The sequence below is a fragment of the Hyposmocoma kahamanoa genome, unplaced genomic scaffold (assembly GCF_003589595.1).
Source record: "Hyposmocoma kahamanoa isolate Upper Pololo Valley unplaced genomic scaffold, ASM358959v1 232, whole genome shotgun sequence".
NCBI classification, from domain to species: domain Eukaryota; kingdom Metazoa; phylum Arthropoda; class Insecta; order Lepidoptera; family Cosmopterigidae; genus Hyposmocoma; species Hyposmocoma kahamanoa.
This window is the reverse complement of record NW_020653750.1, coordinates 1,563,227-1,580,243: the sequence shown is the minus strand read 5'-3', so window position 1 is coordinate 1,580,243 and position 17,017 is coordinate 1,563,227. Positions and strand designations below refer to the sequence as shown.

General features: G+C 38.0%; 3 protein-coding genes across 3 annotated transcripts; 2 read left to right on the top strand and 1 right to left on the bottom strand.

Moving 5' to 3' along the window:
* The first annotated feature begins 403 nt into the window (after window positions 1-403).
* On the top strand, window positions 404-3,423 carry LOC113228549. Its single transcript, XM_026461895.1, has 2 exons — window positions 404-766; window positions 1,098-3,423. The coding sequence occupies exons 1-2, from the start codon at window positions 431-433 to the stop codon at window positions 1,365-1,367; spliced, it is 606 nt and encodes a 201-aa protein (XP_026317680.1). The 5' UTR covers window positions 404-430; the 3' UTR covers window positions 1,368-3,423.
* A 522-nt stretch (window positions 3,424-3,945) lies between these two features.
* Window positions 3,946-5,009, bottom strand: LOC113228547 (UDP-N-acetylglucosamine transferase subunit ALG14 homolog). The gene has a single exon (XM_026461894.1). It carries the CDS (start codon window positions 4,860-4,862, stop codon window positions 4,212-4,214), a length of 651 nt encoding a protein of 216 aa, XP_026317679.1. The 5' UTR covers window positions 4,863-5,009; the 3' UTR covers window positions 3,946-4,211.
* Window positions 5,010-5,880: 871 nt separating this feature from the next.
* Window positions 5,881-10,395, top strand: LOC113228600 (uncharacterized protein K02A2.6-like). The gene is made up of 4 exons (XM_026461954.1): window positions 5,881-5,981; window positions 6,145-6,821; window positions 6,934-8,452; window positions 9,900-10,395. The coding sequence occupies exons 1-4, from the start codon at window positions 5,881-5,883 to the stop codon at window positions 10,393-10,395; spliced, it is 2,793 nt and encodes a 930-aa protein (XP_026317739.1).
* Window positions 10,396-17,017: the final 6,622 nt, after the last annotated feature.

Here is a 17,017-nt window from a genome sequence, read left to right as displayed (position 1 = left end):
GAAATGGTGAAAAATATAAAACATAAATATTCTATAAAGTATGGAAAAAAGCATATTTCAATCTCTTTCTGTCACACACGATACCTGTGTTCTACGAGCTCCGAATCTATGTAAAAGAAAGAGAAGGATAACAATTTTTTGACAGATCGATGTATTTTCTGTTTCAGCTTCTAACTTTATATAGCAAAAATGCTCTGAAAACAACACTCGAAACCTTAAGACAAGTCGTGAAGTAAAGAAATGAGATAGACTGCAAGAGAAACTTGTTTTTCTGTTGTGTTTGCACTTTTTTATTTCAGACAACACGGTGATTAGATAATTAATTAGTGCAGAATTTTCGTGAACCGTGTGAATTTAAGGATATGGAAAATATTACAGCGAAGTACAATTTTACAGATTAGGTAGTGTCTTTTGGATAGCGCATTGAAAAATGGCTACCGTGTTCGACAGTCCGTTCATCAGGCAACGTTTACATCGACTGCGGCATCGTGACTTCGACTTTGACGAGGACCAGAGATTTGGTCGCTGCGACTGTACCAGCTATTCGTATTTCGTGCTATCGATGGTACTGTTCTCAGTCGGTACAGTTATAACAGTTCTTGCCTTAGGAGATGCCGATGGTTACATTCTCAGCAATTTGGGACACATGTGGCTTGTAGGGCCGATATTTATATGTTCTGGAATGATGGTTGCCGTTAAAAGTATGCTATACTTGCGAAGGAAAAGTGTCATACAGATGCTACTACATCAGCGCGCGATAATCAGGGTAATTCGTTTGACTCGATTTCATTTCACGCTTCAGTTCTGTTGATACAAATAACTAACTTAAAACACACGCTGTCGGCACAACATTAAGTAATTACCCTATACACTTGTGTATTGACGACAACAGTGGCTTCACAGTTTGTATTGTGGGTGAATAAAGAGACCCTGGTCTGGGTGTTCTAGGTATTACCTCAGAGTGAATTCTGTTGCTCTGGTTGGTGTGATCGTCTGGTGGATTATTATTATTATATTTTGTGGGCCACAACCACCCTACTCAGTATCTTGAGTTTACTTCAAGCTCATAAAAAGTATTAACATGTAGTCTTTTACAGGACATGGCTGCAGTCCAGGAACAAGCTTACAGTGGTCAAGTTCCACGCACTGCTTCCAGTGCTACACTACCTCCGTCTTATGATGCCTTATTAGCTAGTCCTGCAACAAGTAAACCCCAGCCTTCTGGTTCCGAGCCACCACCACCAACTTATGATGAAGCTATGCACCTCATAGGAGAAGAAAAATTCCAGATTGACAACAAAAATGATGACAGTGCCAAACAGGAAACTAGTCACCAAACCTCTGAAATAAATGATGGCAAGCCATGAAAGTATCAAAATAATTAATAAACTTGTTTAACACTTTAGCTTTGTAAGAAAACTTAATACTTCCTTTTGTACTTATAATTTTTATTTAGTTGTTTACCATGTTTTGCAAATGTGCCTCAAATTACCTTGTTAACAATATTGTTATTGCAATGTAAAGATTTTGTAAAGTATAGAAGTAATAAGCATTTGAAAGTGTGTTGACATTTGTCATTTCAAAGGAAAAGCTGCAGTATAGCAGACTGCAAGTTGTTACTTATGTGTTAATAAGCTAGTGGTTTATATCACTTTCTGAATGCAAGAGCCAATTAATTGTAATACAAAGTGTAATATATATTTTCTATTCTACTTATTGGCACACTGAATTTGATCAAAGTCTATTATATTTTCAGAGTACTTGTTTAAACATGAAGCACAATTCTTATGCAATCAGCAAGTGGCATTTAAACCGTTTGTAACTTAGCTATGGCTGAGGCATTTTGAAACTAAACTTATTTTTTTACTAATTATTATAAAGATCAACTTAAGAACACCATAACCAGTGTTGTGGGTAACTAGGGAGAATAGATTTAATTATTGTTTTAACTCCTGACTCCACTGTTATAATGTATATCTGTAAATGTAGAGAAATAGTATGTGTTATCTTGTTTACTTGATAGTGACCTGGTTTTGCAATTAATGTCAAGACTGATGCATTTATATATCTGAACTACCAGTTAAGGCGAACAATTGTTGATTGTTACAGGGGAATTTAAAAAAAACAAACGGGGTATTTATTGAATCTGAGCATACTCTTGCGGGTACATAGTTGTTTGCATGAGTTAATTTTCTCTGTTGCACAATTTTAAGTTTGTATTTAAGAGCAGGTTATTTTGAAATGAAGTTCAATGTTCCTTCATAACATTGTGTTCAGTCTTTTTTTAGTATTATCTATCTTTCACAATTTCCCAAGTGATTGCTTTTTTACTATAAATTTTTATTATAGTGCAGTAGAGAGAGCATTGACAGGGCCTTATACTTTGCCTTTTATTATAGAATAACAAACAATGTGCCTAATTGTGTATCTTCATTAGTTATTGTAAGAAATACCACTGCATTTTAACAACGAATTGACCATAAAGACTTGATTTAGTAATACAAACAAGCCAAACATTTAAATGTTGCATGTTATGCTACATTGGAATAAAATTAGTAATCTCTTATCAATGTCACTTAAGTTGTAGAATAAGTTTTTATTTCAAAAACAGCAAATAGCTTGGTTAAATAAATTTCTTTTTGACATTGCTAATTAATAAATATAGTTAATAAGTTAGGTTATTTATGTAGAATGACTTGCAATGACTTTTGTATTACTACATTGAGATTGTCTAGTCAAAAGACGTTGTTAATATTATTGAATCAAAATAAATGCCAAGATTACTTATCCAATGTTCCATATGTTGTTGCAAAGGTAATTATAATTATAACATTAATTTGTTATTAAAAACTTTTCATAATGTAAATGTTTGAATATCAAATTATCTCAGCTTGTTAAACAATGATCAATGTCTTTTAGTGTACATAGGAGACTAAACAGTACAACATTGTATAGTATTATTTTCTTGATTGTTGTGCGCATTTTTTAATAAATGGGACTTTTATTCTGCCAATATTAAAAGTTGTGAACACTGGCATTACATTGGGCATAGTGCAAATCCGCGTATGTAGTATTGGTAAAAGGGGCGGGAAAATTTACAGGAGAGGGATTTAACATATCACTTTGTTATTCCAATGGCTACGACTTTCATTTTTAGATAGTATGCATTAATTTATGTTGCCTACGGACTGATAACAATAGATTCCCGTAAATCACACAAATTTGGTTACCACGACTTTTACGCGGATTTGATTCTGCCACTAAATTACCGAAATGGAAACTCGTAATCCAATGCTAGTTACGCGTAATTGCACTATCCATAACGATTTGATACACAGTAATGGGAAATATGGAATTGTAAAGCAAATTATAATTTAATAGTTAAATACATAGCATATCAAGCTTAAGTTTTATGTTCAACTCTAAGCTTCTTGTGATAGAAAAGTCCAAAAAGTCAAGGTTAATGTGCTCTTGACTGTATCTATACTCCACTTTAAAAAAGTGATGTTCAAGGTCAATAATCATATAGTAAAGTTGTTGTAGACCATTTGTAGACAGTTTTATTGATATATAAAACTGTTCTATAAAAAGCATAGATAGTGAATTTTGACATTCTAATTATTCATATTCTTATTTTGACAGTTTGCCCTCTAGTATTGAAATCAATTTGTAAAGTATAGACACATGTCTTAATTCTAAATCTAATTTAAATCAAATTATTCCCTATTGTAGATTTTTACAATCACAGATAAAACATCCGCATAAAAACAAAAAAAGGAGCAAATAGCAACAGAAACATCTACTATCAAATTGCTTAATTTTTTTCATAAATTTATTGAGATGAATGTGTGAATCTGGATGTAGTATAACATCTATAGGGACATTTTGCTATGACAATAATTTATACACCTGCAAATGAAATAAGTTTGGCCTATTTATTGATTAAGCATTTCAGTCAATAGAATATTCAATGAACTGTCATTTGACTCCATTTTGGAAAAAATGTTGAATATATAAGAATCTGTATTACAAACATTTTTTGTATATTTTGATGGTACAACAACATGTGGAATAGTGAGTGACTGCTTTAAATTAAGGAAGTTAGTGTTAAAGATCTCCCTAGAACTTTTAATTATACATTTTTTCAGAGTTACTGACGGTTTTATTAGTATAAACAATACAAAAGATTTCATTGAACCAAGGTTCAGTAGTCATGTTAATCTACCAAAATACATTGCTCTAAAACAAACATCTCTTAGTTGGGGCCATTGAACAACCACTATGTCGGCAAAGAACTGAAGAATCTTTCCTGTCAATGACATCGTTCTCACCCTACAAATACTCTCAATAAAAATTATTCTACAATCCACAATAAAGAAGCATCTAAGAATAAATGCAACAACACATACTGGAATGCAAGTGCCTGGTCCGTTACATAGTACAATGTTAGGTTTGAAATTGTAAACAACAGGAATGGTATACAATATTGAGTATAAGGAACTGAATATAGATGATAAGTAAGATTGATTTACATTTCTGCTTCTAGGAATTCTACTTATAGCATATGTGTTATGAATTTCACTTTTTTCGGCTTCACAAATTTTTACTTCGCTGCTGAAATCATTATCGGCTACTATATAAAGCCGCGGTTGATACTTTTTTAAATCCAAAGTTTTTGCAATGCGTAACAGCTCTGTTGTGTGGCCACCAGATCCAATGCATAAAATAGTGCGTAATGAATTCTTTTCATAATCAAATCTGTAGTTAGACGTAAATATTTGATAAATCAGGATCAATGCTCTAAGGGTTATCGCCGCCAGTAAAAGAGTAATGACGAGAACGATCAGAACTATGGATATCATTTTCTTCCACAAGTTAGCACTACCGAAATCGCATGTGGTAAATGGCAAAGTACAACAACAACATTAACAAAAGTAACGCCAAGATAATAAAAATCATAAAAGTAACCTTGTGTTGTGTACCAAAACAAATGTCAAATCAATTTCTAAATCTCTCTTTTTAATTTTTTAGCTTTGGCTATAACTATCGCTTAATGGACTATATTTTAATGCGCTTTTTTGTTTAGTTTTTGTAAAAGCCATAAACAAAACTTTAGGTTTTCTCTCTCCATCAGATCAATAGATTTTTAGATAAATAATATGTGTTATCTATCTCTCAACTTATTGTCATGCTTTATGTATCTACAAATTATTTAGAAATATTTCATTCATCATCATCTTATTTAACAGCACTTACATCATATAATGCTCTAGGGCTCATAAATAACCACAGACATGTATCTCGATAGACGCCGCAAGTGTACGTACTTCGCGTGCCCAAAGTAAGTGAAATTCACTTACTTGCCGTTGCTATTTTTCAGAACGCGCTCGACCGTTAGATAAAAACCAGTCCAAAACGCGAAAAATGCATTACTGTGCCGTTATAAACTGCAAAAGCACCACAAATGTGGGTAAACGAGTAAGCAGGGACGTTTCTTTGGGCAAGTGTTTTTGTAATCAGAAGATGCATAATATAATTTAAAAACAATTATTTTGGTTTTGTACCAATTTGGAGAAAACAAAAATGCAACCCAGTGTATGCTTCATATTTATAATTGTGAAGTGAATGCATATTCTATCACTCTTCATTGTCTATGCTGTAGGTTGCTATGGCTACAGTCTGACTTATTTTTTTTCACTCTTGTCACTCATGTATATACTGTTACATTTAAACTTGGTCTACTTATTAAATATATAATAATATTCATTTATACTTGCATATCCTTTATTATTTACATAACAAAAACTTAAAATGGTAGCAGAGAAGGAAAAAGATCCGATATTTTTGAAGTGAAATGTAAAACTCGCGCAATATAAGACGATGCCGAAAACGACATATCACATCGAACCTTTGGATAAGGATAACTATGATACCTGGGCGATACAAGCTGATGCCGTGCTAATAAAAAACAAACTTTGGAAGTATGTTACTGTCATAATATTAACTCTTTAGTTTCTAATGTCTATTTTGAACTTTACATTTGATAGTCTTTTAGTTCATTGTTGTCAAATATTTTTGTGGAATAAAACCGTTATTCTAAAGGTTTTATCTTATTTATCAATTTATTCCACAAAATGTTATCAGAATAAATAAAATGGAACGGTTTCTGCGTCCCGATAAACTGAACATTGATCCAACCGGTAATTCCGCCTCCAAGGAATGGGAGCACTGGAAGAGGACGTTCGAGAGTTTCTTATCGAACTTTACAAAGGAAACAGCTGGTATGAAAATAGACATACTTATAAACCACGTATCTCCAACAATCTTCGCATACATAAGTGAATGTACTACCTATGAAGAAGCCCTAGACATACTCGACAAACTATTCAATAAACCAAAAAATGTAGTCTATGCCAGGTATATACTAGCTACTAGGAGACAAAAGCACGATGAGAGCATTGATACTTATATGCAGGTGCTAAAATTATTAGCGAAAGATTGTCAATTTGGAAAGGTTGATGCTGAAACGAATAAATCCGATAATATTCGAGACGCATTTATTACTGGTCTCAATTCGAGTAAAATCAGGCAGCGATTGTTTGAAAATCTAACTCTATCTCTTGACAAAGCCTATGATCAGGCGAGATCGTTAGAAATGGCGGAGATGAATTCACAGAGTTACGAATCTTCAAATTTGAATGCTGTACAAGGTTCATCAAAGGAAGAAGAATCATCAGCAGCGTCTTTCTTCAAGCGAAAATGTTTCTTCTGTGGGGGTCGCGTGCATCCTAGAAAAGATTGTCCAGCACTCGACTCTACCTGTCAGATTTGTAAAAAAAAAAGGACACTTAGCTAAAGTATGTCGTAGCAAGAAACAGACTGCTGCATCAGTAGTCGAAACTGAAAGTAATAAAACTAGTGCTTGTATAATAGCGGCATCGCCGGACTCGCTTAGAAAGGCTACTGTAACGGCGTACGTTCAAGGGATACGCGCCCAAGCATTAATCGATACAGGCAGCTCAATTAGTTTTATGGATGAGGAATTCTTTAATCTCTGTCGTTTAAAAAAGAAACCGAGTAACCAGAGAATTTCAATGGCTTCGACTACTCTTACTTCCAAAGTAGAGGGACAAACTAGCGTCTCTGCCAAAATTGGAGATTATGAGTACAAAAATCTGAATCTACTCATAGTAAAGAATTTATGCGCTGATCTCATCATTGGACATGATATTCTGCATCAACACTCTTCACTAGAGTTTTCTTTTGGTGGTTTGAAGGAACCTATCAAAGTTAATGTGTGCAGTGTTGCTGCAGCTACCGTGCCTGCCGTACCACTGTTTTCTAATGTATGTCCTGAAATTAAGCCTGTTGCTATAAAATCGAGAAGACATAGTGAGGATGACAAAGAATTTATAAAAGAGGAAGTCAGGAAACTTTTGGCTGATGGAATAATCGAAGAAAGCACGTCCCCCTGGAGAGCTCAAGTCCTTATCACAAAAAATGTCAACCATAAGAAGCGTCTTGTCATCGATTATTCCCAAACTATAAACAGATATACTCATTTAGATGCGTACCCTCTACCAAACATAGAGGAGCTGGTGTCACAAATATCTAGATATCGTATATTTAGCGCTATAGATTTGCAAAGTGCTTATCATCAAGTTCCTATTTTGCTCGAAGAACGTCATTTTACGGCTTTTGAGGCTTTAGGAAATTTATACCAATTTCTCCGAATTCCATTTGGCGTTACAAACGGCGTCTCAAGTTTTCAAAGGACGATTGATTGGGTAATCCGAAAAGAAGATCTCAAGGGAACGTTCGCTTATCTTGATGATATTACAATTTGTGGCAAGACCCAGCTTGAACATGACAAAAATCTTAAGAAATTCTTGGCAGCTGCCCAGAAATATGGCCTCACTCTCAACAAAGAAAAGAGTAAGTTCTCACAAAACTCTATTAATATTCTGGGTTATAACATAGAAGACAACATTATCAAACCGGATGCAGACCGCTTGCGCCCACTTCTGAACTTACCACCACCATCTGATCTATCATCACTGAGAAGAGTGATAGGAATGTTTGCACACTATAGCAAGTGGATTTCAAATTTTTCAGAAAAAGTTCACGATCTTACTAATGCAAGGATATTTCCATTAAGCGACAATTTAGTCAAAAACTTCAATGTACTCAAATCAGATATAGCCAAATCAAGTATTCATGCAATTGATCATAACGCACCATTAACCGTGGAAACAGACGCGTCAGATCATTCTATCGCAGCAACTTTGTCACAGGCTTCTCGGCCTGTTGCCTTTTTCTCCAGAATGCTAAACAAAAGTGAACATAATCACTCGGCGATAGAAAAAGAAGCTTACGCTATCGTCGAATCGCTGAAGAAATGGCGTCATTTTCTTATCGGCAAACCCTTCCGGCTTATCACTGACCAAAGATAGTAAGTATCTTTCATGTTTAACAATAAACTAACGAGCAAAATAAAGAATGAGAAAATACAACGCTGGCGTCTGGAGTTGGCGCCATTTAAGTATGACATTATACATCGTCCAGGCAAACAAAATGATGCAGCGGATGCACTCTCACGCGTATGCAGCTCAATATCGACACGAAATGAAAAGTTATATTCATTGCACAATGATTTATGTCATCCGGGCATAGCACGAATGACCCACTGGCTTAAATCAAAGAATCTACCATATTCTACGGAAGAAATTAAAAACATGACTAAGTCGTGTAAAATTTGCTCCGAAATAAAGCCAAGATTTTACAAACCTACAATTGATCCAGTTTTGATAAAAGCTACGTCGCCTATGGAGAGACTGAGTATCGATTTCAAAGGACCAGTACCTTCTAATACGAGAAATAAATACATTCTTACAGTAATAGACGAATACTCACGCTTTCCATTTGCATTTCCGTGCCCAGACATGAACTCTTCAACGGTAATCAAACATTTAAATGAAATTTTTATGCTATTCGGTATGCCGTCTTATCTACATTCAGATCGAGGAACCTGTTTCATATCTACTGAAGTAAAGAACTTCTTAAATTCACGTGGTATTGCGTCGAGCAGAACTACACCTTATAACCCAAGAGGAAATGGACAGGTTGAACGTTTTAACGGAACTCTTTGGAAATCAGTGCAATTGGCTCTACGTTCGCAGAACCTACCAATAGAAAATTGGGAAAAGGTTCTAAACCAAGCTTTACATTGTATCAGATCTTTGTTGTGCACAGCGACTTGTTGTACGCCGCACGAAAGAATGTTTACACATACCAGGCGGTCATCGAATGAAGTATCTATACCTACCTGGCTGACGGAATCAGAAAAAGTATTAATGAGAAAATTTAATCGTACTAACAAGTATCAACCTATTGTTGAAGAAGTGACTCTTCTGCACGTAAATCCAGACTACTCCTATGTTCGCTATGAGGACGGTCGAGAGACAACTGTTTCCAACCGACATTTAGCACCATTGAGCCTAGATAGTCAGATAATGGTAGATGAAACAACAAATATTGAGGCTCTTAACGAAAACTCCAATGAAGTGGAGGACCCTAATCCTACATCTCAAAATTCTGAAACCAGATCTTCTGATTCCGAAAATGAGACTGAAGACAGACCACCCTGAACCTCCAGCGGACACCGAACCAGAGATTCGAAGGTCTGCAAGAGTGCGACACCCACCAGCCCACCTCGAGGATTATTTTCAAGGCTGATAGAATGTCATAATATTAACTCTTTAGTTTCTAATGTCTATTTTGAACTTTACATTTGATAGTCTTTTAGTTCATTGTTGTCAAATATTTTTGTGGAATAAAACCGTTATTCTAAAGGTTTTATCTTATTTATCAATTACTAACACACTACCTCCAACTCCAAGCAACGATGAACTTGACAGCGACAGAGAGGCTAAGTCAGAACTTATTTTACTGATTGCACCTTCACAGCTAAAGGACATCAAGAAATGCACTTCTGCGAAAGCCCTATGGGACAAATTAAAGGAAATACATGCAAGTAAAGGCCCTGAGAGAAAAGCTACTCTTTTAAAACGGTTAATACTAACTAAACTTGAAGACAGCAATGTTCGTGAGCACCTGAACAAGTTTATGGACACAGTAGACAAGTTAGCAGAATTGGATGTAGATATTAACGAGGAACTACTCACTATCCAGATGCTCTACAGTCTTTCCTCTGAATACGAAAACTTTCGTGTAGCCATGGAGTCACGCGACGTTCTACCGAAACCTGAGGAACTTAAAATAAAAATTATTGAAGAGAGTGACGCTCGACACCGTGACGTCGAAGTCAGCCCGCCACCACATGAAGAAGAAAACGCACTCTACGTATCTTGCAAAATCTGTAAGAAATCGGGATGAAAAATCTTTCAGAAGAAGACGCACAAGATTTGCTCTAACTGCTGGAAGAAAAATAAAGCGGCTAAAGGCTCAGAAAATAAAAGTTCCTACTATGCCGAAGATTGCTACCTCACTTCAAACAAAAACAACCAGAACGACTGGATACTTGACAGCGGCTGTACCTCTCATATGACATTTCAACATAAGTACTTCAAAAACTTTAGTACAGTTTCAAGAAAACTTAATTTTGCTTCAGAACAGCACTCTACTGAAATTAAAGGTGAAGGCAGAGTAACACTGAAAACCAATTATCGAGTAATTAATCTCGAAAACACTCTGTACGTACCCTCACTTTGTAAAAAATTACTCTCAGTGCCAAAAATGACAGAGCATGGAGCTTCTGTAACTTTTTAAAAAAGATAAAGCGTTCGTACGCAACAAGACAGGAGATTTGGTTATGACTGCGGAAAAATGTCAAAACAGTGGTCTCTACTATGTCTAGTCGCAAACCATCGAACAAAATTACGCAGCTAAATTTGAAACAATTTAAACAGTGCGATGAAAAACTCCTTACTGGAATGGCACAGGAAGCTTGGACATATGAACGACAAAGATCTGCGTCTAGCTCTCAACAAGGAGACTTTGATTGGATTATACTTTGACAAAAAAGAGTCTCTGTCCGACTGTGACGCATGCATTCAAGCTAAAATGACTCGCGTACCAAGCCCTCCACAAAGAACAACTCCTAGAACAACTGAACGTTTGGAGATTGTCCACAGTGACGTGTGTGGTCCTATCACACCTTCTAATGGAAAGAACCGCTACTTCGTCACTTTAATAGACGATTACAGTAGATATGGACGTGTCTACTTTATGAAAAACAAATCTGAATTACTAAATCACTTCAAAACATACAAACGAGAAATGGAAACATTTACTGGAAATAAAGTCAAGCACCTGCAAACAGATAACGGCACTGAATATGTCAACGGCAAATTTTAATTTCAAGCCTATCTTCAGGAAAATGGAATAGTAAGACGCTTATCTGCACCTTATACCCCACACCAGAACGGAATTGCTGAACGCAAAAATCGTACACTGCTGGAGAAAGCTAGAGCAATGCTAATAGACGCCAAAGCACCTATGTTTCTATGGGCGGAAGCCATAAATACGGCGAACTATTTATCCAATAGAAGCATAAACAGTGCTATAGAAAACAGAACGCCATTTGAAAAATGGGTACTAAGAAAACCGTGCGTCAATCATCTCCAGACTTTTGGAACTAAAGCTTTTGTGCTTATAAAAGGTCGTGCTAAAGGTCCTAAATTTGCACCTAAAGCGATTCCAGGAGTATTTGTTGGGTACTCTGACACAAGCAAAGCATACAGGGTATATGTTCCTACCAAACGCAAGATATTTATTTCCAAAGATGTAAGAATTGTCCAGACAAATTTTTACTCAAATACTACCAACAATTTTGACAATCTTACTCACTCTGTTTCTACCACTCCAACAATTGAATTGAACATTGAAGATACTCAAGATCAACGACAAGATACAAATTCAATTCGAATTGTTCCAGATTCCACTCAAGAAATAGGTGTCATTGATCAAGAATATAACACGGAAGATGAACAGCAAGAATTCTACGAAGTTCCTGATCACGATTTTGAACCCGAATCGAACGAACATGAATCTGAACACGAAATTCCACCACATGAGCTGGGGCAATACAATCTGAGAAACAGATCAGCAATACAGCGACCACAACGGTATGGTGACTTTGTACTGGAAGCTGTCGCTGAAGTCGAAAACCTACCGAAGGATCTAGAAACTTATAAACAGGGTATGGAATCTCCTTATAAAGATAAATGGCTCAAAGCTATGTTAAGTGAGATAAATTCACTACACGAAAATCAGACGTGGGATTTAGTGAATTTGCCTAAAGGAAGAAAAGCTTTACCTTGCAAATGGATTTATAAATTGAAAACGAATCCAGACGGTTCAATAGATAAATTTAAAGCAAGGGTAGTTGTTAAAGGCTACTCTCAACAACAAGGCGTGGACTATGACAAGACATTTAGTCCTGTAGCCCGCCTTAGCACAATTCGAGCAATAATAGCAATTGCGGTTAAAGAAAATTTAAAGTTGCGACAATTTGACGTAGCAACTGCCTTCCATAATGGATCAGTCAAAGAAGAAATCTATGTAAAACAGCCTGAAGGGTTTCACGACGGAACCAAACGAGTCTGTAAACTCAAACGCAGCTTATACGGACTGAAACAGGCGCCGCGCTGCTGGAATTCGTGCATAGCCGAGTTTTTACAAGAGGTTGGCTTTCAACAAAGTGAAGCAGATCCCTATACGTTAGAATTAAAGGACGGTCCAAAGTCTTGATTGCATTATATGTCGATGACGGGCTGGTTGCGCATTATTTAACTGCAGCAGGAGACGAGTTCATAGATGAACTGAAAGCCAGATTTAAAATTACTACCAAACCTGCCTCTTATTTTCTAGAAATGGAAATTAACGTGTGCGGCGATCACACTATCACAATTTCTCAAAAAGCCTATACAAAGAAAGTGCTACAAAAATACGGCATGACTAATTGCAAGGCAGCACCAACTCCTATAACGAAAGAAAATTATACGGGAGAGGAAGCAAATGGAAAATTTCCTTATAGACAAGCCGTTGGTGCACTGGCATACCTATCAGTGGGCACTAGACCAGATATCTCATACGCTGTAGATGTTGCGTCTAGGAACCTTGGAGCACCTGAAAGAAAGGATGTTGTACTGGTTAAACGTATATTCAGGTATCTAAAAGGGACACTAAACAATGGCCTTGCGTTTACGGTGAAGTCACCTCCACATTTAGTTTGCTACAGTGATGCAGACCTGGCTGTCGATCAAACAACTGGACGATCGACGTCGGGATACGTTTGCATGTACTCCGGAGCCGCTTTAAGCTGGAGAAGCCAAAGACAAGGGACTGTCTCAATCTCGTCGGCAGAGGCAGAAATAATGGCTGCCAGTGAAACCGCGCAAGAAATATTGTGGCTGAATGCCCTATTAAAGGATATAATCTCCTTAGAAAAACCAGTACTCTACTTGGACAATGAATCGGCTGTGAAACTCATAATCCAAAATATGAGTATCACAAACGTACTAAACACATTAAACTCAAGCATCTCTTTGTACGTGAGTGTGTCACCAATGGGGAACTACTAGTGAAACAAGTTCCATCTACAACACAATTGGCAGATATGCTCACTAAGCCATTGTACGGTCCAAGATCAAAATTCAGATTTGAGTGGAAAAATTGGACTTAAAAGAATTTCTAAATAGAATTACCAAATTCTTAAAACTTCAGAGGGTGTGAAGAGAATGCATATTCTATCACTCTTCATTGTCTATGCTGTAGGTTGCTATGGCTACAGTCCTTAGAGAATGGAAAAAAGTTTCCATAGTCTAAGCTACAGTCTGACTTATTTTTTTTCACTCTTGTCACTCATGTATATACTGTTACATTTAAACTTGGTCTACTTATTAAATATATAATAATATTCATTTATACTTGCATATCCTTTATTATTTACATAACAAAAACTTAAAAATAATACATTGCGGCTTTTACATGGTGCAATTATTATTATTATTATTCTATTTATTTTAAACTCTCGCCTCTTATTATTATTATTATTATTATTAGGGTGGCTTCATTTGGGACCTATGAGGCATGATGAGGGCATCACTGCGACCATTAAATGATCTATTGTGATCACCACTAATTACAGCTCGGAGCCAAGCCCAACAGCGTTAAGGAACTGAAGGATTTTCCTGGCTCCGACAGTTTTTATGTCCTCTGGGTGTGGCCTGTGCCTACCCAGTATGGAACTTCTTACGCCCATTAGAGGGCAGCACTGGATGAGGAGATGCTCAGGAGTTTCATCCGCCTCGTGGCAGAATCTACATTCTCTGTTTTATCTCTGTCCAATATTTGACACATCTGCTTGTTCAAGCCACAATGCCCAGAGCGGCTTGGGGTGAATTTCGCTTTCCGAATTTCAATGGCACTTTTTGAGTGATTTTTGTAACCTTTTTTCTTTTAGTTTTAAGGTCTTAAACGTACAAATAAGTTCGAGCAATATCAATAATTATAAAATCACAGAAATATTGAAGTTAAATACAACAAAAAACGATATTTTAGGTCACACGAATGAGATTGCAGTAACACGAATGATTTTCTCATAAACATAACTGAGAAAGACGGCACAGTAATGAGAAATTATTATTACAACACACATTTTATCGTTCACAAAAGAACATTTAACATCATTTAACATGTAACAAATATTTCAATATAACTTCTTGTATCAAAATCCTTCTCATCCGTGTAAGACCATCTATCTATCTATATGTAATCATGCCATCATATTAAATAAATAACGCTTAGCATTCATGTAATAACATAAAAGTTATTGAAAGGGACACATTTTTGGAGGTTATCTGAAAACGACCCCTTGACTATCTGAGTTTATATAAATATAATTGTTAACGTAGCCTCTCTTCAGGTTCAAAAGGAAATGTTTCTAACTCTAGACTCTCAGTGGTTTTGATCGATTTAGGACACCCTTGCAGATACTGCCCTAGTCTGTGTCTATAGACGTCTCAGGCTGCGTCCCTTGGATTTCTAAATGTAGTGAGATGGCAGCCATCTCCTGCTCCCTGATCAAATCTTATATGTTTATGATCCGACATTGACGTCACTAACATGCCAGCCGGTTATAAGTCTGGCTAGTCTAGCCGTAGAGAATGTCCAGAATTTCTTGTCTTGACCTAGTAACAAACGTTGGTGTACATCCTTCGTTATTAAGATACAGGCAATTTGATAGGATAAAGTAATATAGTAACTCCGACCTCCTCCAAGTTGTGTGGTGAGCATTGGCATCACATCCCACCAGAAGTTCTGCTTTGTGTTTCTGAGCGTATTCCGCAAGTCGTGTCAGATCTTCCGTGGGCCGGTTCTTTTCTCCAGGTAGGTAGGTTGATCATAAGATTATCTTGGCCCGAGGGCTATTCCGAGGAAATAAATATGCTGCTACAAAGTACTGTACTGACAGAACTCTGGAACAGGCATAAGGTTAATGTTTTTGTTATAAACAATGCAGGCTCTGGGTTTACTTCCTCAAGTGTTGTAGATCAACTTACCAGCGGCATTGAGTCCCATTATGTTTGTGTGGTTAACCCAGGGTTCCTGAATGAGGGCGACATCCACATTGTCTTTCGCGAAGCAACACTCCACCACAGCCGCGGCAGCCACGGTGTGGTGGAGGTTTTGCTTGGAGAACCCTCACCCTTTCCCCCGTGGGCGCCATCTCGCGGGGATTAAAACCCCGGCCGCGTTGCTGCCCCCGACTGCTACGAGGAGGCTGTCCTCGTGAGCCTCGCGAGTTGGCAGCCCCGCGCCCTTGCACTCCTCCACGTGCCGTACTCCGGCCACGTGGGTCCACGTGCCGTACTCCGGCCACGTGGGTTCGGTGCTGAAAACCACTGTCGTGCACCTCCCCAGACCGTCATTTAGTGCTATTCTGTGGCAGTTTTTGGTCGAGCCGCCCCAGTATTGGCACTTGTTGTTGGCTGCGCTGTTTGGACACCACTCGGAACAGCGGGTGCTGTCCGAGTGTGTGTGTGTCTCCGCTATGGTGCGGACCAGAAACAGGTCCACCAGCTCCATTTGCTCCTCTTACATGGGTTCCGAATTCCAGATACCCTCGCGCAGGGAGCCCTCCACTTCGCTAAAAGTTGGTCTGTTTCTGCTTTCAGCTGACGTCATGTTCCTGGGAGCCTTCCTTACGTGTTCCTGTGGCGACACGTCTTCTGACCGTCCGCGCTTTTGCGCTTTCGATGTTGGAGATGGTTTAGGCACCGGAAGTTCACTCCAGGGCTTTTCAGTTAAAGGCAGAGCTTCTGCGTAGCTCATACCTGTTCTCATTAGGCCCTTTAGTTTCTTCCGGCGAGACCCGCTCAGTCGAATGCGCGGCTGAGGGCTGGATACCGACACCAGGGGATCCGAAGGACCCGCCTGGTTCGTATCCATAGCCGTAACCGAAGTCACGTCTTGCTGGGTGGACTATCCCAGCAATCGTTTCCTCCGAGGAAGAAATTAAGGTGTTAACGCTTATTTCATTGTCTTTCTCCATACACGTCTCACGAGAAGCTAAGGAATTAAGGGGTCAAAACCGGCAGAGTCGCGCTTGCCGGCTGAAGGGCATAAGGTTCCCTCGATGTGCCCTGGTATCGAGGGTGCACCGTTAGCGGCTGGGCCCCCCCCCCAGACACGCATCCATAGGCACGGTACGCCTGACACCGTTGGATTGGGTGACGACATTTTACCCAACGCCTAGCAAATGCCCGGACAAAGTCCAAGCATTTACTAGGAGTTGCCTAGGATGCGCCGGCCCATGTTTTCCCTTCCTATACAATCCTGGGATTGCATAGGAATGGAAGCCACTCGCTCACGTAGAGATACGTCGTCCTAGCACCCCATGGTCCGATATATTTGTGATTCATTATTAATATGCCATGAATATTGAACGAACGCACTTTTGTACAATGCATTCAGTTTCGTGGTACGGCCGCAT